At 45.3% G+C, this 24037-nt stretch overlaps 1 protein-coding gene across 4 annotated transcripts in view; it reads left to right on the top strand.

Annotated features, from left to right (window-relative positions):
* The first annotated feature begins 344 nt into the window (after positions 1-344).
* The window catches only part of sgsm2 (small G protein signaling modulator 2), an 87674-nt gene continuing 63981 nt past the window's right edge, over positions 345-24037 (top strand). For all 4 annotated transcript variants that reach the window (XM_063204834.1, XM_063204832.1, XM_063204833.1 and 1 more), the window contains exons 1-2: positions 345-592; positions 8681-8756. In XM_063204834.1, coding sequence (XP_063060904.1) covers positions 533-592; positions 8681-8756 — 136 coding nt within the window. In that variant the 5' untranslated portion in view covers positions 345-532. The remainder of the gene's footprint in view (positions 593-8680; positions 8757-24037) is intronic.

The following is a 24037-nucleotide window of genomic DNA, read 5'->3' as shown; positions in this document are numbered from 1 at the left end:
TGTGACGAAAGTGAGATGATGCGGAGACAGAAGAGAGGCGGGGTGGAAAAATACACCAGATTTCTTTCACGTTTGCTGTGCTTCTTCTGGACATATCCGCACATAGCCTACATATGTTTTGCTCAATGACTGTGGTGAATCTCGGCTTAACTTTTGATCAGCAAGATCTGTTTACCTCTAAATGCCAGAATTTCCATATTCCTCCTCCCTCCTGACAGAAAAAGGTGAGCTAAAAATAAAGTCGACTGTCAATGGTGAGCGGCTCGTGTCGTAAGGCGCGTGGAGTGATTTAGCCCATTGATCAACAGCGGCTTGGAAGGCGGGTCCCTCAGTGGTGGCGTCATTCTTGGAGGAGCCGAAGATGGCTCCGCGATGCTCTACAGCGGTTCGTGTATGCGTCAAGACCTCATCTGTCAAGACCTACATTTGTGTGAGAAGGAGCTGAAATAGAGAGAGAAACGCAGACGCTCAGTCCAATTGGAAGCAGTGCGCGCGGCGTGTTCTGTCAGATATAGACACCGAGCAGCCAGCCATGGCTTCGTCCACTGACGAAGAATTTAAAGAAAAATTACTATGGAATGTGAAACGAGAGGTGAGTGTGACATTTCATAGCAGTCGTTTAATCATTTGTCTAACTATTAACATGGAAGACGCAACACATGCTAAATCTGCAGTAAGGTGTTCCATCATCTTGCTTATCGACTGAACGCACAAGTAGCAAGACAATGAGCGCATCACTGTGTTGGTCACATAATGGAAAGCTTGAGATTTTGTTTCGTAAATGTGTTGAGGCAATGCGTGACCAAAACTGTTGTCTCATGTTTACTTTATTGTGAAAAGTGGTAGTAAGCATACAGTTTTGCTTTGTGCACGAATACTCGTGTCGACGGAGTTATACCTGTGGAGTCAAGGGCGAGGGGAATTCCTGTAATAAATAAGACGACGCGAAAGGCCTTGCCCTGACTGGCACACGCTTAAGTGATGTAGTCGTTAGTGAGAACTTCTTTCGAATGGGTCGCAATGTTTACCATTATGTTGCACATCTCGCTTACAATTAGTTTAGCCTATAAACGGTCTGACATAAGCACACTTCATCACCGAACCCCTTCATTAGTGACTTCCTCTGATTGACAACACTTTTCCAGGAATGTCTTTCATCTTTCATCGACAACATTGAGAGTCAATTGTGAAACAGAGCAGGTTGGTGCATTAGAGAACATGTTGAGTTTAGTTTTGCATCCTCTCAGCCCTACCTCCTGGCCTATTGTATGTGTGCAGTATAGGCCTACCCTGGTAGGCTATTTGCTTGGTGCACTGAGCTATCTGACACAGGCAGGCCTATGCAAAGTTGGATAAACAAATCTGGAAAGTGTGCCCTTTTCAACATTTATCTAACCTGTTGATGAGTGTTTAGAAGGGATATTCGTTGAACTTTCTGGCAAAAATCCCTTTATGAGAAGGGAAAAGTCCATTCTGCTGATGTCCATTCTGCTGATGTTCTCATCTCATGTTTGACTGTAAAAAGGACTGTAAACTTACATGTAAAGCCACACAGGGAACAGAAGCAACATTGTTTTTTAATGGGAAATGTTGACACTGACTATAAATATTGCTATTCTGACAATCCTTGAAAAATAGCATATCTAGCCTATAGTATAAAATCTAGGCAAACAAGTGTCTGAGCATGAAGTAAGAAGGAACATGCGTTACATACCGGTGGGCTAAATGCCTGGTAAAGGTCCTGACAATTTCTTAGCAATTTGCAAATGTTGACATCCGAAAACTTGGATTAATGGCCTGCAAGGATTATGATGCAATATTGCTTCTTCATATCTCTGAAACATTAGGTCAGAGCTCTTAAGAGCTATAGTCTCCCAAAAGTGTCATATCACTGTTCAACCAGTTCAACTCGTAAAGGGACATCACTGTCCATCCTGGCTTTCTCATTACCCCTACATATCCATTAGATACAGCCTGTGGGATGAATCATTCAGCAAAACCCCTAATACCACTCCATCCTCACACTTGTAATAGACGTCTTTACTTATTCATCAGGACTAAAGGGCAAGCTCATGCTCTTGGTATGATTCATTAGGGCCAGGGTTGAAACCCCCAACCCCCTTTTTTTCTGCTCCCATGATATATGTCTTAACTAGGACATGAAATCTCATTTTCATAAATAATTGAGATAGTGAGTGATCTGGGGGCCAAATATACAGCCCTCTAATTTGGAACCAGATAGTCGAGAGACCCATCTCATTTGCACTACCATCTCCAAAACTGATGGGAAATGTGAGGACACCGAACCGGTGGAACATTTCACATGTAGCCTATGATCAGTGTGTCTGCTGCAAAGGGAGTGTAGTGGAACAAAGAAATGAATTGTTAATGCCATGCTGTTTCCTCTCTATATCTATAAGTTTTTAAAAGGGAACACAGCTGGATGAGTGAGTCATGAGGGTTTGTGTCACAATCACAATATCTCATGGTAATGCTGTTGTACTTCCGTAAAAAATGCCACTCGATGCCCACTAAATTGTTTACTTTCCGCTGCGATTTCCGATGTTACGGAGGCGAAACGTCATGACCATGCAAGCTAGCGAGCGAGTACGAGCAGCATCATAAACTGACCCAGTTTTTCCCCAGCTCAGCCATGACAATATGGGGAATGGATGTGATGTTGAGCTACATCCTGAATGGCTGGCTGACTGACTAAAGGCTCAATTATATCATCTGCAGCTGGATATGATGCCACACCTTGAAGGTTCACAGTCCACTGTTTGCCACTGCTCATCTCTCTGTGCCTCAATCTCTCTGTCTCACATGTGCATTGCAACAAGCAAAGAAGACAAACCAGTAATACCATATTAGGGGGACATGTTTGAGGCTTGACGAAAACCCATTATAGAAAACACTTTTGATTTTTTTTTCAGCATGACACATTTTGCACATGATGCCTGATGAAGACCTCATAGGTCAAAACATTGTGCCATTTCTTCACACATTAAATTAAGGGACAAGGGACCTTTTGTAGTGTGTAAATATTCCTTCTCTTTTTATTCCCGGTACATTTTGCACGGAATAGCACACTGAATAGCACAGACTGAGTGCACAACACAGCGCTGCACTGTAGGCTACTGTGGTATCTTTGTGTGCTGCTGGCTGCTGAGGGTTTTTTCCCTGATCCCTGTCTCTTTAAGCTGCAGCCAGCCACCTTGCCGTTGCCTAGCAACTGAAAGCATCAGCAGCTACCTAAGAAGTTAAATTGCATCAATTGGCGAATAATGCTTCTGCTGCCAGCAAACACGCTCATGGATGGCTTTTTTTCCTCTCTCAGAGAGAAACAGGACAAACCCACAGTACATGCCTCTGATTTTCCTTTTATCATTGGTCTTTATTTTTATCTTTAGACAAGAATGCCCCCCCTTTATGCCCTCAGAGAGGTTCATTTTCAACTCCCGTCTTCAGTCCAAAGCCAGCCATGGGCAGATGTCTTGACTGTCAGACCAATCATATGTGACTAAGTCCATTCTCTTGGTCAGGCCAATACCCCCCACAACACTCTCTCTCTCTGTGTCTGTGTCTGTGTCTGTGTCTCTCTCTCTCTCTCTCTCTCTCTCTCTCTCTCTCTCTCTCTCTCTCTCTCTCTCTCGCTCTCTCTCATACACACACACCCATTGCTCCTATCCACTATCCACCTCTTCCTCCCTTTAGCGGTGCTGTGGTTTAGGCTAATAGCTTTCTGTCACTTATTTCCCAGCAGAGTCAGTTGTGTGTGTGTGTGTGTGTGTGTGTGTGTGTGTGTGTGTGTGTGTGTGTGTGTGTGTGTGTGTGTGTGTGTGTGTGTGTGTGTGTGTGTGTGTGTGTGTGCAAATACATGTGTGTGTGTGCTCTCACTCTCAAACTGATTCAGTCCAGTCCTGTGATTTGTGCTGGCCCCATATTTGCATTGGGAAGGAGAGAAGAAGAAGAAGAAACCCCCTGCATTTAGTACGTATACAGTAAGCATCTATCGCGGTCGTGATGAAGTCCGCTTGATGTGTTACCATGATACCGTGATACCACATCACAGCACGGCTCCATGTCTACCAGTTAGCTCTCCCCCGGGAGTAGAGCACGGGGACTGAGCAGAGATTTAATACTCTCATTTCACTCTTTGCAGAGCACGGATATTGTGTGTGTACTTGTTTGTGTGTGTGGGTGTGTGCATGCACGTGTGCTTGGATTTGTTGTTAATGCATACGTGTGTACATGTGTGTGTGCTTGTGCGTGCGTGCGTGCGTGTGTGTGTTTGTGCAATAGATATTTTTGTGGATGCACAGAGAGTTTGTAGTAGCAGCCATCGAGCCAGTGTTCCCATTTCATGTGACGCTGGTTTTCTCCTAATGCCTTATTAGCGTGGTACAGAGATAAGTATCCTTGGCAACAGTGTCCATGGTGAAGCGTAGCGGTGTCTGTCCTGTGTTTCGTAATGATGAAGGGTTAAGGCCCTCTGATTCGTCGGCTCACCAAAATTCTCATCATGATCTTGGCGGCTGCAACAGGTTTGCATTAGCTTCATTGTGTGTGTGTGTGTGTGTGTGTGTGTGTGTGTGTGTGTGTGTGTGTGTGTGTGTGTGTGTGTGTGTGTGTGTGTGTGTGTGTGTGTGTGTGTGTGTGTGTGTGTGTGTGTGTGTGGTTTGAGGTTTGTGTGTGTGTGTGTGTGTTTTTTTTTGCGTTTGTCTGTGGTCTGAGAAGGTAATTGGCTGTCATGCTCTCCCTCCCTTGAGTTTGGCCATGTTGGAGTCCATGTGAGAGAGAGAGAGCGAGAGCGAGAGAGTGCCCATCAATATGTTCTGCCATCCAGCACACCTCAACCAGACTACCTCTCGTGAATTATAACAAAATACAAGATCCAAATACCTTACTGTCATATAATCATAAACTTGCATTTAGGTATGTATTGAAATTCTTGCCCCCCAAAATCCAAAATGTCCCAAAAGTCTTCTTTTAAGGGGACCACATATGGTCTACATGTATGTGAACCCAGGTTCGAGTCCGGTCAGGGTTATTTCTCAACCCTACCCTATCTCTCTCTCTCTCTCCCACTCCCTTCTTGTCTGCTCTCACACTGTCCTATCTAAATGAAGGCAGAACAGCCCCCCTTTAACAAAGGTAGAGGTAGAGAAGAAGGGCAAGGAGAATCCTGACATGGTTCCATGAAAGTCCCCTGTCCCCGCCTCATACTGTAGCTTTTAGTCCCTCATCACCCATCTCTAATAGGCTGTGAGTAATGGCTTTGTTAATGTCATCACTACTCTAGCTCACTTAGCCCAGCAGGAAGATGGTAGGACTTAACATCATTACACCCTGACAGCTCCGAGACTGACACAGAGACCGCAGAGTCCACCATACACCTCCTCTCACCTGATCTGGGGGCTCAGTTGGGTTGACCAGCATGTCTTGTTATAGCAGAAGAATAGAAGAAGTGTGTGTGTGTGTGTGTGTGTGTGTGTGTGTGTGTGTGTGTGTGTGTGTGTGTGTGTGTGTGTGTGTGTGTGTGTGTGTGTGTGTGTGTGTGTGTGTGTGTGTGTGTGTGTGTGTGTGTGTGTGTGTTTTTGCATGTTGCATGCCTGCACGAATGACGGCATGATTTAAAGCAGTGGGGGGTTAAGGGTGGGAACGGTGGACGATGTATCTATCGGCAATCATTTTCAAACCTTACATTTGTCTCTGCATTTCCGCCGGAAGCCGTAGCTTTAATTGGCTTAAAGGTCGCTGCATTCATCCTGATCCGATTATTTGTCAGACGAGAATGTCAGCAGCTGCGTTTGATTTGTAAATACTCGGCAGGTCATTTTTGGCCCAAATGCCTCGAAGATCATAACGGTTGCGTAAGCAAGCAAGCAAGCAGGAAGCAAGCTAACTGGGCGTGTTACCAATGCCAATCCATCCCACATGCTCCTTCATGGGTATTTCTACAGTTATCCAGGGACTGTGTGGGGGGACAAAGCACCCTCGCTGTTTATATACAGTATACTTTCCAGTACGTATATATGCACAAGGCACACATTGTTCTGTTGAAAACACATCTACAGACTATTTACAGTCATATGTTCTAATACAACTTGTAATTGTTTAACAACATTTTTGTTACTAATATGTTATTATTTATATTATCATCATTGTATATGTCATAGATGTCTTAAAGGTAGACTATGTCATTTTTTCATAGTTTACCTCCTTTCATAGTTTATCTTTTTCAAGAGTGTATTCCACCACCAGCATCAATTTCTAAGTAGTCATGGTGACTGGGAAAATGACACTTGTCGTAGGATCTCCTCCATGTCCGTATTTAAAAATTTCAGTAATATACTTCATATCTTCAGCTGCAAAACGTACTATACTTTGGTCAGATCAGTCAATATTTGTTCATTACCTGGTAAATATTCATGAAAAAAGGCCTGTTCTGACCCCAATCCTACATACTCTTCTTTTGACGAGAACTCAAACCATTAAGCTCAAAATTGAGGCGATCTGAACCTAACAGTAATGATGGCAACAATATGCTTGAGCTTCTATTCAATAGCGGTCCACTCTCACAGCAGACGAAGTCCTTGAGATACATAGAAAGCTCTTAGGGCTTGCCCTGGCCCTGCCCACCCCAAGGCCATTCATCAAGGCCCTATGGCAGCTATTCTCCATCTTTGGACCCTCAGTAATTGCTGACATGTTTGTATACAATAGGTTGTAGTCAATACCCGCCAGTGACTGAATATGGTGACAGACACATCTTTTTTAATTTAGCTCTTTTGATGTTTAGAGTATTGTTGCGCAGCTCCTGCGTATGCATCTGTTCTGCATAATAGAGCAGATGGAAGGGCCTGGGAGAGAGAGAGAGAGAGAGAGAGAGAGAGAGAGAGAGAGAGAGAGAGAGAGAGAGAGAGAGAGAGGCAAAGATGTCAAAATACAGTTGCATCTCAAGAACAAGACAACATATCAGGTTGTCATATCAGGTCAAAGGGGGCATTTCTCAATTACAACACAGATATACGTATATATTGCCGAGATTGAACTATGAGAATGGGTCGGATGCCCCCATTACATCTCAAGCTCACCTTGGTGGTCCGGAGGTGAGGCTCTGTTATGGTGGGTTGATGTGACAGTGAGGATGTCCTGACGCGCATTTTGCCTCCATAGAAAGTAAAAAATAAATCAGTGTTCATTCAGCACTCAGAGAGTCGATTGAGCATCTTTGAGGGTGTTGGTCCCAGAATACTCTTTAAGTGTTGAATTAACATGGTATCTCTCTCTCTCTCTCTCTCTCTCTCTCTCTCTCTCTCTCTCTCTCTCTCTCTCTCTCTCTCTCTCTCTCTCTCTCTCTCTCTCTCTCTCTGGGCCTGTCACAATGATAATGCATCATACAGCACACACAACATGTGATAGACTGTCAGTCTGGCTCGTATCAGCAAATGCACCAATTAAGGCCCTCTTGTACCTGAGAGAGAGAGAGAGAGAGAGAGAGAGAGAGAGAGAGAGAGAGAGAGAGAGAGAGAGAGAGAGAGAGAGAGAGAGAGAGAGAGAGATTAATTAATAGAAAGATGATTGAATTCAGGGAGACAAAATATAACACAGACCTGGCCTGTGAAACACTCTGTAGCAGTTGTCAACCTGAGTCCACATCTCACTCAATCAAGGTGATCAGCTCAGTTAATTATTATGCTGCTGTTGTGTTCATTATTCCTGCTTCTGTCTCCTGAAAGGGCTTACTGGTCGACCTTGTTGTGACAATCACCACCCATATTTTATACGACGCTGCACCAAATTACATGAATTGCCCCCGGAATTGTGTTCTATGAAAATCGATCAGTTTAAGGCTTCGTAAAATGTTGTGATTTTTTGTAGGTTTTTGACGATTGGCATACAAAGGCCTTTGATAGTGTTCACCCTCAGAGAACTTGGTTTACAAGGTAGCTGGCTCAAACTGCGCTCACCAGGCCTTTGTAACGGCATCTCACTCAATCAGGAGGATCAGCTCAGTTGATTATTATGCTGCAGTGGAGTTCATCATGGCTGCTCTATGTTTCTGGAAAGTTCACCTCGTTGCAGATACTGTAAGGCCTATTTCACACCGGCGGTGGCGAAAATACACGGAATAAATGGTCTTTCCTTCCACACCAACCCGCGGTAGTCGGGCAGTAGCAGCGCGGCAGCTGGCTCCACTCCGCGCTGCATTTGGAAAATAGAACTCGAGCGGATTTTGGACCTCCACAACCGGCGGTGTCCCGTTGAAATGAATGGCAAAGTAGCAACTAGCATTGGCTGTGGGGGGATTTTGAACTGGACTGGCCACGCACGCCGACGCTGTCTGTGTGAAAGGCCAAGTAGAACACACCGGCCGAGACTAAGCAGAAAGACAGCCGTCTTCTCGCTGCCGTTCCGCCACGCTCTAGTGTGAATCTGGCCTAATGAGGAGTTAGGGCCTCCACACACCGGCTCCGCCAAAGTGCGGAGCACTGCTCTGCTAACGTTCCATTCCACGGTTTTCTATACAACCCTGCACATCAGCGCCGATTAAAACAAAATGTCATTGTAAATGGGCAAGTTCAGCTAAGGGTATTGTAATGTAATACGACTCAGCTATGTGTAATGTCATGAAATGTAAATGAGGAGGAAGAAAACAATGTTTGTTTCCCCACAGGTGAAGCAGATTATGGAGGAGGCGGTCACAAAGAAGTTTGTGCACGAAGACAGCAGCCACATCATAGCACTTTGCAGTGAGTACAACTTTTACATTTTCATTGGGTTTGTCTGTCTATTTCTGTCTGTCTGTCTGTCTGTGTCTTTCTCTTTCTCTCTCTCTCTCTCTCTCTCTCTCTCTCTCTCTCTCTCTCTCTCTCTCTCTCTCTCTCTCTCTCTCTCTCTCTCTTTCTCTCTCTCTCTTTCTCGCTCGCTCCATCTGTCCTCTCTCATACAGACCTTCGTCCCCCCCTGCCTGATTCAGTTATTCAGCCTACGCAAGATCACCTGCACACGCACACACGAATACAATTTGAAGTGGGCACTTTTCATTGAATTGGCCTTTTCTGTCTCTCTCTCTCCATTCTGTCTTCGTCATTCAGACCCACCCCCACCTTCAGTTATTCAGCCTACGCAGGAATACCCCCCACAACCCCCCCCAGACAAGTACACACTGGCACACACATGCACACCTTTGCCCAAGCACCACAGACACATAGACACACAAACACACAGACAGAAGCTCTCATACACCCACCCACACATGCACAAACATACAAGCACTCACAGACATTTTGTGAAAATGCCCTGGTGTGGCATCACGATCGAACCCCCCTCTTGACGTCATTCTTTCCCCCCCACTGTTGTGTGTGTTTGCCGGCCCACGCGGGGGTTTATAAGCGATGTGCTGGCACACGTAAACCAATTTGAAAAGACCTCATTGAGAGAAATCGTGAGTGCCACCAGCGCATGGCTGGCTGGCTGGCTGGCTGGCTGGCTGACGGTTGGTCTGGCTGACGGCGGACAGGAAAGGAAAGGAAAGGTTGATGTGGCCAGTGTCCAATGTGGACTGTCTGTGACTCACGGCAGATCCACCATCATCCCATTCGACTTCCCCCTCCTCAACACACACACACACACACACACACACACACACACACACACACACACACACACACACACACACACACACACGCACACGCACGCACACACACACACGCACACACACACACTGAAAGATGCACTTACATGAATACATACACACACACACACACACACTGGGTGCAGCAGCCCTTTTCCGTTTTAATGGTCCAGACACGTGCACACACACACAAAGGTTCAGGAGTCAGATATGCCTGGATTTCTTCACATTACGTCAACACGGGGAAAGTAAGTAATCCTGAGACCCATGGCGGATAGATACACAGATAGATAGATTTCTTATGGTCGTCCATAGAGAATTCAATTAACCAAACACCAGCCTTCCCTGTCCTCTGCTCTGCTATCCTCTCCTCTTTTCCTCCTCTCGACCTCTGTCATGGGTGTGACAAAAACTTCTCTCCTCTCCTCTTCTCTTCTCTTCTCTTCTCTTCTCTTCTCTTCTCTTCTCTTCTCTTCTCTTCTCTTCTCTTCTCTTCTCTTCTCTTCTCTTCTTTTCTCTCCTCTCCTCTCCTTTCCCATGTCCGTGACGAAAGCAGAGCAGAGCACCCAGTGCGAGACATGGTCATGAACGTGCCGTGGAGTACCGTACAGTCAGAGTATAATATACTTAAGACTTTATTAATCTCAAAGGAAATGAAGTTGGCCCCACCCTTGACCAGGAGCTTCAGATTACATTAATACTTGACTCAAGGGACATCTCAGCCTGTTAAAGCAGGAAGTGAGTGAGTTTTTTTCACCCTTATGTTTTTCGTCATTAACTTCCTGTTTGACTTGTTGTACAGGCCAGTAGGTGAAAACACTAGTTTACTTGTTAACTACTCAAGGAAGTAAGTAAGAAAGAAAGAAAGGTCACATCAGGTTTCTCTGTTTTGTTTTCATGATTTTATCATCTCAGAAATGACAAATATGATAATTATGTGCTTGGTCATAGTTGTTATCACTTGCAATGAAAAGGCTCCACAATACAGTATCTTTTTTCTTTTCAAATGTGTAGTCTATTCAGTGTTGCTGGCAATTATTGGAAATTGGACATGGTTTTGTTAATGTTGAAGTTTTTCAATAGAAAGCTTTCATTCAGCACAGCTTTAACTCCCCACAGGGACTGTTTGCAGTTCAATGAGTATAGGGTGCATTAGAAGAACAAGCAAGCATAAACGTGTTGATTGTTTACAAAGCTCTTCAAATCACTGTAGGCCCATTTCTATTATATGTTTTTGTTCTTGTTGTTAATAGGACATCAGATAATATCATGAGAAAATACAATCTCCTTTGTTGAAGTGTGTGATATCTGAACAGAAAGAGAATTAAATGTCCAAGCTCTTTATTGAGTAAGTAATTCCAAAAATGTTGATTTTATTTCATTCCCACTAGTTTTGTTACAAGTATAAACCATAATTGTCAGCGTTCAGATGAAATCCACCTCGCAGAAGTGCTGCACCATACTGCAGTGTTGGCTGTGGCAGTGGCACAGTGGTGCTCTTAACAAGGTGGAAATGAGACATTTGAACTGCAGTTATTGTAAGCACTTGGCACAGTGATCTCTGAAGCTCCGGTTTCAATATCATTTTAATGCATCCCTTGTCCCTGCAGTACCTTGCTCGCTCATGCAGAAATATCATCGCAGCGGAGCTTGAGCCTCGAGCAGGTTTTTTTTTTAAAGTTTATTGCAAAAATGGAATGTAATGGTCTGTTGAGCTTGGTGACAGGGCGAACAACAGAAGAGTCCAGGATCGTTTAATATTGACTTGCTCACTGTGTCATTTTACAGCATACTGCTGCATCAGCACATCATATGTGTATTCTCAAGGCCTTTGAGCCACAATAACATTTGATTGAGATGAATTTCTGTGTACGTACGTATGTAGGCTGCGCTTCTTACACTCATGTACTCAACCCCGTCTGTGCCCTTGACAGACAGATTCACAACCCACAGTTCCCCCACGTGTTACATACAGTAAGAGCTTCAGACAGACAATCAGACAGGCAAGAGTCACGGTTTGGGTTTATTGTGCTTGCACGCAATATTAGCTGTGTACACTGTAAAAAAATCACAAGTTTACCAGAATTCCAAGTTACGGTAATTTAAATCCTTATTACAAGTTGTATGAAGCTTTTAATTGAAGTGCTGTGTTCAAAACTCCACAAATCTTACTTTGTACAATAAGGATTTTAATTATTTAATTATATTTTTTTGGTCTTTTTTACTTATTCATGATAGGTCAGTGAAGATGTTGACAGGAAGCGAGTGGGGAGAGAGAGACGGGGAAGGGCTGGCAAAGGACCCGGGCCGGGAATCGAACCCGGGTCAGCCGCATGGTAGATGAGTGCCCTTGTCAGGGCCAATAAGGATTGAAATTAACTTGGATTTCTGGAGCAGCTGGTAAACTTGTGCTTTGAAGTTAAACCATGCTAATATTTTTTTTACAGATTATCCATGCAACCAACACTGCTGCCCTCTCAATAGTAAACAGCCTTGAAAGCAAAACAATATAGTACATCAGGGGTTGACATTAGCACCTGCCAACCAGCTGGTAAAACTTGACTGTGGCTAGTAACCATTTCAGTCTCACGAGTCATCTTGTTCTTTGATGTGACAAATCACAGTAGTTGCATCAATATTGTTTGTTTTTAAATGCAACCATTTCTAAAGAAAAACTACTCACAACAAAACTCTGGCTAGCTGGCAGAAAGACTTTAGCAGCTAGTGACTCAGTAAAACCACTAGCCACAGTGGCTGGTGAGCAAAAAAGTTAACGTCAAGCCCTGGTGTACATCACACCAAGGTTTTCCCCCTATGGCACACAGTCAGAGAATTTCATTATTCCTGTCCGTAGCCTTAGATATTCTCCAAATTGCAGGCAACAGGGCTTGTGTTTGGAGTCTGAGGACATTTGACCTTTCCTCAAAAGGCTCCTTCAGAATTGAAGACGTTCCTCCTTTCATCCAAAGGGCTTTCTCAGATCTGAAGGCATTTCACATTTCATCTGAATGTTTTTCTTCTGGACTGGATGTTACACCTTTCATCCAACAAGCCTCCTCAGAACGGAATACCTCTCATTTTGAAGAAGCCTTTTGGACAAAAGGTGAAAGATCTTCAAGCTCCTAAACAGAAGCCCACATACTACAACTTGACACTTGTAGGACCTGGATTAATCAAGAACCTTCATAGACATAATGTGCATAAAAAGATCTCCATACATATATGTTGTAATAAATAATACAAATAATTTATTTTAATTACAGGCAGATTAACTAGATGCATTTAATAATTTAGAACCTTTCAAAACACTCAAGGACTATGCCAAGCTAAGCAGCCTTTCATCAGATCCCCCCTCTAAGGATTTGCATTTTAATTTACAGGGCAAGGATTCCTTGTAGTGCCCTGCTTCTTATCAACATGGATGTGCGTGACTTAAAACTCAATTTTTTTCAGCATTGTGCCTTCAGCAGTGGACTGGTTTGTTCAGCATTACCAATCAAACACAATTATTTCCCAATGACCCATGTACACACATGCATGCAAAACTACTGTGGTCCATAAAGTAGTGTTTGTCCCTGCATCTTATTATCATGGATGTGTCTGACTTAACTTCGTCCCATTCAACGTTCAATTGTCCATTCAGCAAAGGGAGACGTAGAGGAGGGCGTTGAAAATGACTACATAGTCCATGCAGTTCAATTGGTCCAATCTGCTGGGCATAGATACGGTAAACATCAGCATTGTCCTACTGCACTTGAACTTTTTCAGTGTCACCCATCACGTATAGGTATTACACAACAACAACCCCCACACACAATGCAATTCAATTGGTCCGATCTGCTGGGAATACAGTAAATATAAACATCAGCATTGTCCCACAGCACTTCGGCTTTGAATTCTGCATCACCCATCAAGAACACAACAACACAGGCACACAATGCGATTGGTCCGATATACTGAGTATAAATATAGACAAACAGATATATCCATGGAGCGGAACCTCTCTCTCTCTCTCTCTCTCTCTCTCTCTCTCTCTCTCTCTCTCTCTCTCTCTCTCTCTCTCTCTCTCTCTCTCTCTCTCTCTCTCTCTCTCGTCATATGCCCGTGGGCCCAGCTGCAGGACGGTCAGGCTGATGCCAGCCAAGCGACCGCCTAGCTGCCTGCCATCCCATATCATCCATCGCCATGGCCACCGCCTGTGGCACGGTGGGTTAAAGGTCACGAGCTAATGAGCGGCAGTGATGTCAGACCCCTGGCAGCTGAGTCATAGCTTCCCCCAGGGACGCTAACAGTGGGGATAAATGGGTCAGTTGTCCTAGGCCCAGGGAGAGAGGGGCCCCAGAACTAGGTTCTCATGACCTACAGTGGGGGGGCTTTTCAGATGACTTTGTCCCAGGTCCACCAAACCTGTCAGCAGCCCTTGCTCCCCCCGCATCCCTCCATGACCCCTCCTCCTGCCCATTTCTGCTCATCCTTTAGTGGACAGGAGGGGTGTTCTGTTCTCTGGTCCTCATAGCCCTCTCATCCCACACCCCGCCCTCTTCCAGTCCTCTGCACTCCTCCAGCCCTTCTTCGGCCCTCCTCCCTCTCCTCCTTCTTGTCTATTTCTGGTCATCCTTTAACGGAGGGCAGGAGAGGGAAGGGAAAGGAAGGGGCGTACTGCCTCTGGCTCAGGTCTTCATAGCCCTCACTTCCCATGGCCGCCCACTAGGACTGCACGATTATGGAAAAAAGATGGTAATCTTTAGTATTTCGTAGGGGTGTGCAAAATAATCGTCATATCGATGCATCGCAATACTTACTTTCACGATACAATGCATCGATTCATGACAAGGTATCGTGATACTTATTTTCTCAATATACTGCATGGAATCATGACAATTGATTATTTGATAACAATAAAATTCTATTTGCCACGGGTTGATTTTGTTCAGTAGAGAGTAGGTAATATTTCTGTTGTGATGTAAGCTCTCTCCCAGATGATAAAATGCTTAAATAGAATGAACTGACTTATGAAAGCTACACAGCAACTGACAAATAAGCTGTATTTTACACATATACTGAAGTAAATATCGCAATGCATCACAGTAGTACATGAATCGCAATGCATCGTGATAGAATCGCATCGTGGCATGTGTATCGTGATGCGCATCGAATCGTGAACCCTTTGCCAATACCCACCCCTAGTATTTCAGTCAAAATTGAAATCACAATTATTGTAATCACAGTTATTAAACAACTGAATTTTGTGAAGAATGTTATTTAAAATCACAAAATGATCCAAGAATGTATTATACTGTATAAAGGATGAACAAAATAAAACTGTATTGTAATAATTATGTAATAGGCTATAGCATGAAGCTTAGGTGGGCTCATGGCCCTGGTCATGGTCCTCTAAACCAATGATTTCCAAACCTCTTCTGCTACAACCCCCTTTTGGACCTAAGAGTATATTCACTACCCCCGCACCTCCCACTTTCAAAATGCAAAAGTGTAAATCAAAGGAAAGGTAGATACATGTATTGCCCATTGAAGTGACTATTGTTACTAACAATGTCTGCATAGGTTGAGCATACAGTATTCAAGGTTTTGCACAAACAGTCCCTTCTGTCCGCAACCCCCCTGCAGTACCTTCGTGACCTCGTTAGGGGTCCCAAACCCCCAGTTTGGGAACCACTGCTCTAAAGCAAAGCAGCAGCGTTTGCTAATGTTTTGGCATTAAGCGTTTTGTTAAATTGCGGTGCGCCACCACGCCATATTCTATTTTGGACCCGAGTTTTGGGACACAGTAATTTTCACTTTCACATTCATGACTAGAGCTCATTAGTTCTGTGTGTGTGTGTGTGTGTGTGTGTGTGTGTGTGTGTGTGTGTGTGCGTGTGCGTGTGCGTGTGCGTGTGCGTGTGCGCGTGTGCGTGTGTGTGTGCGTGTGTTCATGTTCATGTTCATGTTCATGTTTGTGTCTGTGTGTGTGCACTTCTTCCGGTATGTGTGTGAGGGGAGAAAGCAGCATTGGAGGTGTGTGTGTGTGTGTGTGTGTGTGTGTGTGTGTGTGTGTGTGTGTGTGTGTGTGTGTGTGTGTGTGTGTGTGTGTGTGTGTGTGTGTGTGTGTGTGTGTGTGTGTGTGTGTGTGTGTGTGTGTGTGTGTGTGTGTGTGTGTGTGTGTGTGTGTGTGTGTGTGTGTGTGTATGAGTTTGTGCGTTCACACGTGTGCACGTCCTTGTGTGAGGGGGGAAAGCAACAGTTGATGTGTCTGCAGCAGCTCCAGTCCACGTGTCTTTTGGCTCTAGTCACGAATGCAGGAGGTGAACACTGATAGTTCAAAGCAGCAGCACATGCCTGTCTCACTTGGTACAGGGAGTGATGGAGTGCAGAACAGACTGAGACACAGAAACAGATCGAATGATAAATGAGATGTAGATAGAGAGAGACAGAGACAGAGAGAGAAATTGATAGCTAGAAACACTGAGAGATATGCTGAATGACAAGACAAGACAGGTAGGCTACAGTATATAATGCCTTTAATGCCTTTCATAGAGTGGCAACTTGGATAACAACAAGTAGATGCATGGAGATAAATTCAGATAAATCTTACCCTGAATGCATAGCGAGAGAGAGAGAGAGGGAGGGAGAGAGAGAGAGAGAATGAGGAGGAGGATGGGTGTGACCAGGAATCAGCATGAGGAAGAGGAAGAGGGAGTGCAGTGAGCCTGCATACGCACTCGCTCACGATGGGGTATCATGGCAGCTGTCACGACTCACATAGGCCAAAAAAACCCCTCAAAGCAACAAAATCTTCAAAAAAGCCTCCCGTCTCATTCACACCCTGTGAAGGGACTCTGATGAGGCTCTATGTGCCATGCTCTTCCCTGCTATCACCCCAGGACTACACACACACACACACACGCACACACACGCACACACACACACACACAAAGGAAGAGGTTGCCTCTGCCTCTGCTATGTAGTCCCGGGGTGATGACAGTGGTTTCAGGGGAGATAAGGGCACAGAGCACAACAGAGAAGAGCAGAGCAGAGCTGGCCACACACTGTGCGCATGTGCGTGTGCGCGTGCGTGCGTGTGGGTGTGTTTACAGTATGTGTGAGCAAGTTGTGTACATGTAAGGGTGTACATTTAGCCTAATGTACATGTACTGTAAATGAACATTGTGTGAGTGTGTTAATGTGTGTGTAGAAATTGTGAGTTCATGTGAATCACATGTGAATTCTTAGTTCCCTGTGGATTCTGTATGCCACCCCAACCTTTCCTATCACATAATTTCCTATTCAGTCCTATAATATTCTTTCTATTCTATTCACGTAGGCACACACGCACATACACACACACTTTTCCTTTTATCTCACCCCAGGTCCCTTTCCTCCTCATGTGTCCACTTCAAAGACAACTCCAAAACTTCAAAATCTGACACACTCACTATCAAAAATTACCGCCTGCATCCAATTCCTCTATGCCCATCATTCATATCCTCTCTTGCCATTCCACTCACTCAAGGGAGATCTCTGCAGAGATGGGGCAGATGGTGAATATTTTGTGTTTTTTTTTTTAACTTAGACAGGCACCCAGAGACATACAAACACGTATTTGTGTTTATAGATGTCATCGCTTGTGTATTAAACCCCTAAAGATATTTTTTGTTCTGAAAGAATGCAGTGAGAAGATTGATTATGGACTGAGCAGGAGGTACTGTAGACTGAACACAGGCACTTTGTTACACACCTCCTTCAGCAGTCTTATCAAATACAAGTACTTTGACTATTTTCTTCTTCCTATGCTTTCCCTGTTGGTTTGTTGGTTTGTTTCCCTGCAAGGTTTTGTCTGCAGCGTTCAATTTCTCACTGCTATGAGTGCAGTGCATAGGGCAGGGGTGTCGAAATCTGGGACACAGTCATGGGCTCGAAATCAGTTATGGTTGGAATTGGTAGTATGCACAATGATTTGCCATGTTATGACTTCGTTGGCTTTTTAAAGGCAGTGGTCCTTGAAAAAGGTGTATCTTGGCTCAAAAAAAGGTTGAAAACCACTGCTTTAACCAACTGCACCATCACCACGACCCCGGGGAGCTGTCCATGGTACCGCCATCTTAAGTGCCTGTCCTGCCTGACCCTCCCCACTGCCCTGCCCTGCCCTGCCCACCTTTAATATGCTTGGGCCACCTCCCCAGCCATCACTGGCACAGGCTGAGAAACCCTTACAGCTCTCAGAGGACCCATCATCGACCGTGTGTGTGCGTGTGTGTTTGTGCGTGTGCGTGTTCATGGCAGGCTGAGAGATCATGTGTCATGTCTTGTGCCCTGCCTTCTTTACCCCAACAGCCCCTCCACTCGTGACCACTATGGAGAGAGAGAGAGACAGAGACAGAGATACACAGACAGAGATACACAGACAGAGAGAGAGAGAGAGAGAGAGAGAGAGAGAGAGAGAGAGAGAGAGAGAGAGAGAGAGAGAGAGAGAGAGAGAGAGAGAGAGAGAGAGAGAGAGAGAGAGAGAGAGAGAGAGAGAGAGAGAGAGAGAGAGAGAGAGACAGAGAGAGAGAGAGAGAGAGACAGAGACAGAGACAGAGAGAGTACACACTGTTCTGTGGTCTGTTCTGTGTGTGATGAGGGCTCATTAGTCTGGACAGAGCGGCTAATAGCTGCCGCCATGCCGCCATGCCGCTGCCCAGATTGAAAACTCTTCCTTTAGGAGGGTTATGTGCACACCTGGTGTGTGTGTGTGTGTGTGTGTGTGTGTGAGAGAGAGAGAGAGAGAGAGAGAGAGAGAGAGAGCGTGGGTGTGTGTGTGCGTGTGTGTGCACTTGTTGCATGCTGTATTTGTGCACTTGTGCACTCATTTTCTGTGTGTTTGTTTATGTGTGGGGGGTGGGGGCGTTGTTAGAGAGAGCGAGAGAGAGAAAGAGAGAGATAGAGAGATTTAGGATTGGTGATTGGATTATACCACTGTGGAAACAGCGTGAACTCCTAGCACATCTCTTCTCTCTTCCGATTATGAAAAGAGGCGAGGCAGCACAGAAAGAGTGAGTGAGTGAGCAGAAGAGAGTGATATTGGAGAGAGAGAGAGGTTGGGGGGGAGGGGGGGGAGCGACTGAACTGAGCTGAGCGGGAGAAACGAGTGTTGTTGTGCTTTTGTGGAAACAGCTGTCATCCCTTGCTTGCTCGCTTGCTCGGTGTCAAAATATAGCTCATACAGCGAAGAAGCAAAAGAAGAAAAAAGAAATAGAAGACTCAGAATTAACTCAAAATGCGGTGCCCCCTGCCTGCCTGCGCTCACATTACTTCTCAAGAAAAAAAAGAGAAAAGAAAACGAGGAAAGAAAACTTTGTATCTTTGTGTGAACTTTTCACATTGTTATTGGAGGAAAAGAGACCAAAAAAAGTTTCTTGTTAAGATAATCCTCCACACTCTGGCAGTCCATCCTCCGCCACCAAAGCCCTAACAAGCTTGTATTGCGGGGGCTTTTAGCGGAGGGGTCGGCCCTGCCAGCCAGCTCTTGGGTTTCTCTTGCCCACGTTGTTGGATCGATGAGAAAATTGCTTCCTCACGAAAACATTAAGCGCTTTCACTGCTCTGCTCTGCATAGCAAAGCGAGGGTTGGAGCGCACAAGTAAAACAAGGAGAGAGAGAGGGGGGGGGTGCAGAAAGAAAAAGAGATGGAGAGACAGAAAGAGTGGGGGGCAGAAAGAGAAAGACAAGAAAAGACAGAAATGAGCAAATGAAATTCTGCGGTGTGGGAGAGAGAAGAGTGCAGAGAGAGGGGCATACAATACAATAGTGAGAGTGCGCGCAAGGGAAGTAGATTTGTAGTGGGCTGCCTTTTGAATATTTCAGGAGGATTAGACAAAAGCCCTGAGTCCTGGGATGGGAATATGCATCTGCACCTCCTTAATTGGCTCTCTCATTTAGGGAGATAATGGAGTAATTAGTCAAACCCGAGAGAGAGAGAGAGAGGGAGAGAGAGAGAGAGAGAGAGAGAGAGAGAGAGAGAGAGAGAGAGAGAGAGAGAGAGAGAGAGAAGAGAGAGAGAGAGAGAGAGAGAGAGAGAGAGAGAGAGAGAGAGAGAGAGAGAGAGAGAGTGTGAGAGAGAGAGAGGACAGGAGGAAAAGAGTGAGATAAGAACTGTCTTCCATTAAGCAGCGTGCTTCCTTCTCAAGAATGACCACAGCCACCACCACCATGCCCAGTGCCCACCACATCGACATTCTCCCAACCGCCCACCCAATCAGCCACTCTCCATCCACACCCCAACCACACACCCAGACATCCAACCACCCTTTCAGCTAACCAACCACACACCCACACCCCCTCCCCCCATCCACCCACACACCCAAGCACTCATCCACCCAGCCAACCAACCACCCATGCAAGCACCTAACCACCTACTTGCCACACATCCAGCCAGTGTTGCCAGATTGGGCAGCTTCCCACCCAGTTGAGCTTTAGGATCACTTTCTGTGGGTAAAAAAATGGTATTGGAGGCAGGTCTTTCTGTAGATTTATGGCCATAGAAATAAATAGAATCAGGTTCAAATTATGCAGCATTTAGTGCCTCCAGGCGGGTTTTGAGCATTCTTTTGGGCTGGAAATAATCAGTCACATCTGGCAATCCTGTACCCAGCCACACATTCAACCAGTCACCCAGCTAGCCACAAACCCACACCCCAGCCAACCATTCACCCCCGACCCCTCCACCATTCTCAACCACCCACCCACCCGGCCAACCAACTCAGCCACACAGCCTCCATCCATCCATCCACCCTCCGTCAGCCATTCAGAGCATGCCGGAGTGCGGATGTGCGGTTTAATTGTGCTTAGTGCTGGTGATTTATGTGCCGTCCCACTCATTAGAGTGCTGCCCATTTAGCACCATGAGGGATCGCCAGCCTCAGACTAATTATGAGCTGCTGTCAGAGCTTCCTCTGCTGTGCTGCTATACCCACCTGCTATTGGGGTGTACGTGTGTGTGTGTACGTGTGGGTGCGTGCGTGTGTGGGTGCGTGCTTGTGTGGGTGCGTGCTTGTGTGGGTGCGTGCTTGTGTGGGTGTATGTGTGCGCATGCCTCTGTGTGTGTGTGTGTGTGTGTGTGTGTGTGTGTGTGTGTGTGTGTGTGTGTGTGTGTGTGTGTGTGTGTGTGTGTGTGTGTGTGTGTGTGTGTGTGTGTGTGTGTGCGTGGCTTCGACATTAATCCAGTAGTTCATTGGATTTGTCAGACAGTCCATCTCGATGAATTCCACTGCGGACAGATCTGAGGGATTATGGCTGCTGGATCCTGTCACGTAAAGACAGATAGGTATTGTGACATTTGAGGTGTCATGACTTGTTGCTTATTACACCACATACAAATGTACATATAGGGCAGGGGAGACATTGTCTACTGCTCTGGGATTCAGGCTTGATGAAGTGCCATTCTATCATGACTTTTTTGACTTGATGCTCATTATACAACATGTGTATATCTGTCGGTGTGGTGTCTACTTTTTGAGGATTCAGGGTTCAGCCCATGTACGGAACATGGCGAAAGGTCCTTTGTATCATGGCTTGGTGTTGATTAACATGTGAATACATACTGTGTCTAGGCAAAGGGCAATGCAGCCACTGTCTCCTGGTGGGAGATTCAGACTTGAAAGTGAAGGGCTGCCTTCTCAGGAGCATCAGGTGCTGCTGTGTGGTGTGCGGTAATCTAACACCATAGTGTTCCCTGGACACTATAGTGCAGCCCCCACCCTGTTGGGTTTGCGTGCTTCGTGTAAATGAGACAGAGAACCAGAATCATGAAAGGATCAATGAATTGAACTTGATTATATTATATTATATTATATTATATTATATTATATTATATTATATTATATTATATTATATTATATTATATTATATTATATTATATTATATTATATTATATTCATGTTTGACTGATCTGGTCACATCATGCACCACAACAATAGTCAGCCATCTCACAAAAATATTTACTGTTTTTACCTCGAGTGGAGGGAGTACTACTCAATTCCATTTCATGTAGCCGTGACTCATTTCATGGAAATCCCAGGTATTAGCTGCCAGCACATTTGCATTTCAAAATAACAACACTATAGCACAAGGGGCAGTAGCATGGGCGTATCATGCACACCATGCATTGAAGCCTTCATAGTGCTTCATCTGATTTGATCAAAAAACTGCTACTGATCACTATAGTCATGTTATATGGTCCACATGGGAATTAATAGAAGCTATTGAGAATTTGTGCCACTTTTGGAATAGCCACACAAAAGTGGAACACCCCATAAATGGAAGCAATCTTCAATGTGAATCGTAGAACATTTTTTATTGGATTGTATGTAATTAGGAATCGGGACATGGATAACTCTGCCTGACCAGTTAAGCTGTTGAGACATGCCTCCTGTTATAAATGAGCTGTGACCAAAATGGCAATGACCAAGTCATAATGTATTGCTAAAAGGCACTGCCTAATGTCATAGTAGTATAATACTATGGTATTAAAGTCTTTTCAACGAGTTCCACTGGAGTATGCTGTGCATTATGAAGATAGCAGACAGCCAACCAACTAACAGAGTGGATGGCCATATTCAAATGACCGTGATCATGGATGGATTATGACTCCATGGGCCCCTGGGCTAGTCAACAAGAATATCTAACCCCCCCTTTCATGGCATCACAAGGTTCCAAAAGATTTGGAGCTTTAACAATGATGTTAGAGAGCCTGTGTTGTTGGAGATTCAGGGTTTTGTCCTCAGAGAAAATGTGAGGATACAGTAGCTTAAAGTACAATTTAAGCAAATATGAGAACACAACTATAGATGAATAATTAAGTATTTGTGTTGCGCAGAGGCTTTGGCCTCAGGGCCCCCCGGGCTTTCGGGCCCCTGAGCCTGGGCCTGGTAGGCCCCCGCAGTGAGAGTTACAATTCTGAGCGTTCAAGCAAGCAGACACAGATCATTCCAGATCTATTTTTCACATCATGAACACCTGCAACACCAAGCACTAATTAGCGTTTAATGACAGAATAAACACAGCCATGAATCATCTGTGTTTACCCAATTCCCCCTCCTTCTGTTTTATTTAAACACATTGTTCAGCAAAAAAAATAAAAAAGGCCACCCTCTCTAGACATTTAAAAACGGCATTGAAGGGCTCTTCTCAACAGCACAGCTGACTTTCATTTACCACTGAATAGGAAATTAAAGTTTGCCATTTGCCTCGCTTGGCTGCCATGCCATTTTGTTCTGCCTCCGGTTTCACTTGAGAAGCGTCACCAGCGGTGACAAAAAAGCTACACCGCACTGTCTCCGGGGCGACGTCGTCGTCGCCGGGATAGAAGTGAGCTCCAATAATGAAGGTTGATTAGTCTCACGCATCCAGGAAGCTACGGCTATGTCTCGCTGAGCCTCGTTGTGTGTGTGTGTGTGTGTGTGTGTGTGTGTGTGTGTGTGTGTGTGTGTGTGTGTGTGTGTGTGTGTGTGTGTGTGTGTGTGTGTGTGTGTGTGTGTGTGTGTGTGTGTGTGTGTGTGTGTGTGTGTGTGTGTGTGTGTGTGTGTGTGTGTGAGGTCATTGTCATATAAGGGGAGATGGGTACGGCATGTTCCTGAAGCCTTGAGGTGGAAGTCAAACTTGTTCCTCCCCTCCTTTCCTGTTGCCAGGCATCTTCTGATGCAAGGCTTGACGTCATCGATGATCAAAGTTTTATTCAACATCTTGCAAAAGCACAATTCACGGCGGGTCATTATCTGGTTTCTCTGAGCCTTGTCCCTCGTCACAGTGATGTGATGTGAGGTCATTGTCAAGTAACCCGGGGGATGGGATGCCATGTTTCTAAAGCCTTGCCTTCCCAGTTGGCATGGAGAGGACTCAGATGCTGTTTTCAGCTCGTCGAGAATGGTGCTTCATGGTGCCCATTCTCGCACCAGCCAAGTTCGTAATCACAGAACTTGATTAGGAGCAGATGGACTTAATATCAGAGGGTTGGAGGTTCATATCCCCGACCCCTCCACTACCTGAGGTGCCCTTGAGCTAGGCACCTAATCGCATACCGCTCCAGGGACTGTAACCAATACCCTGTACGACGCTTTGGATAAAAGTGTCAGCTAGGGGGGTGCTGTGGTGCAACGCGCTAAGCCCCTCACATTTGGGCTTACATGCCCATGGGGACCTCGGTGCGAGTCCGGCCGGGGTCATTTTCCAGTCCTCCCCCATCTCTCTCTCCCACTCACAAAAAAAGCCCCTTTAAAAAAACATCCACACGTTGTATGTCATTTTGTTGCATCTCATTTAGACACACAGGAGCAGCTGCCATCCTCAACACACACACACGGACAAAACACATTGACGCACACACGCACATTCACACACACACACACACACACACACACA

Source organism: Engraulis encrasicolus, chromosome 8 (assembly GCF_034702125.1).
Source record: "Engraulis encrasicolus isolate BLACKSEA-1 chromosome 8, IST_EnEncr_1.0, whole genome shotgun sequence".
NCBI lineage: Eukaryota > Metazoa > Chordata > Actinopteri > Clupeiformes > Engraulidae > Engraulis > Engraulis encrasicolus.
Note: the sequence above shows the minus strand (reverse complement) of the source record. Positions and strands in the feature narration are given on the sequence as shown.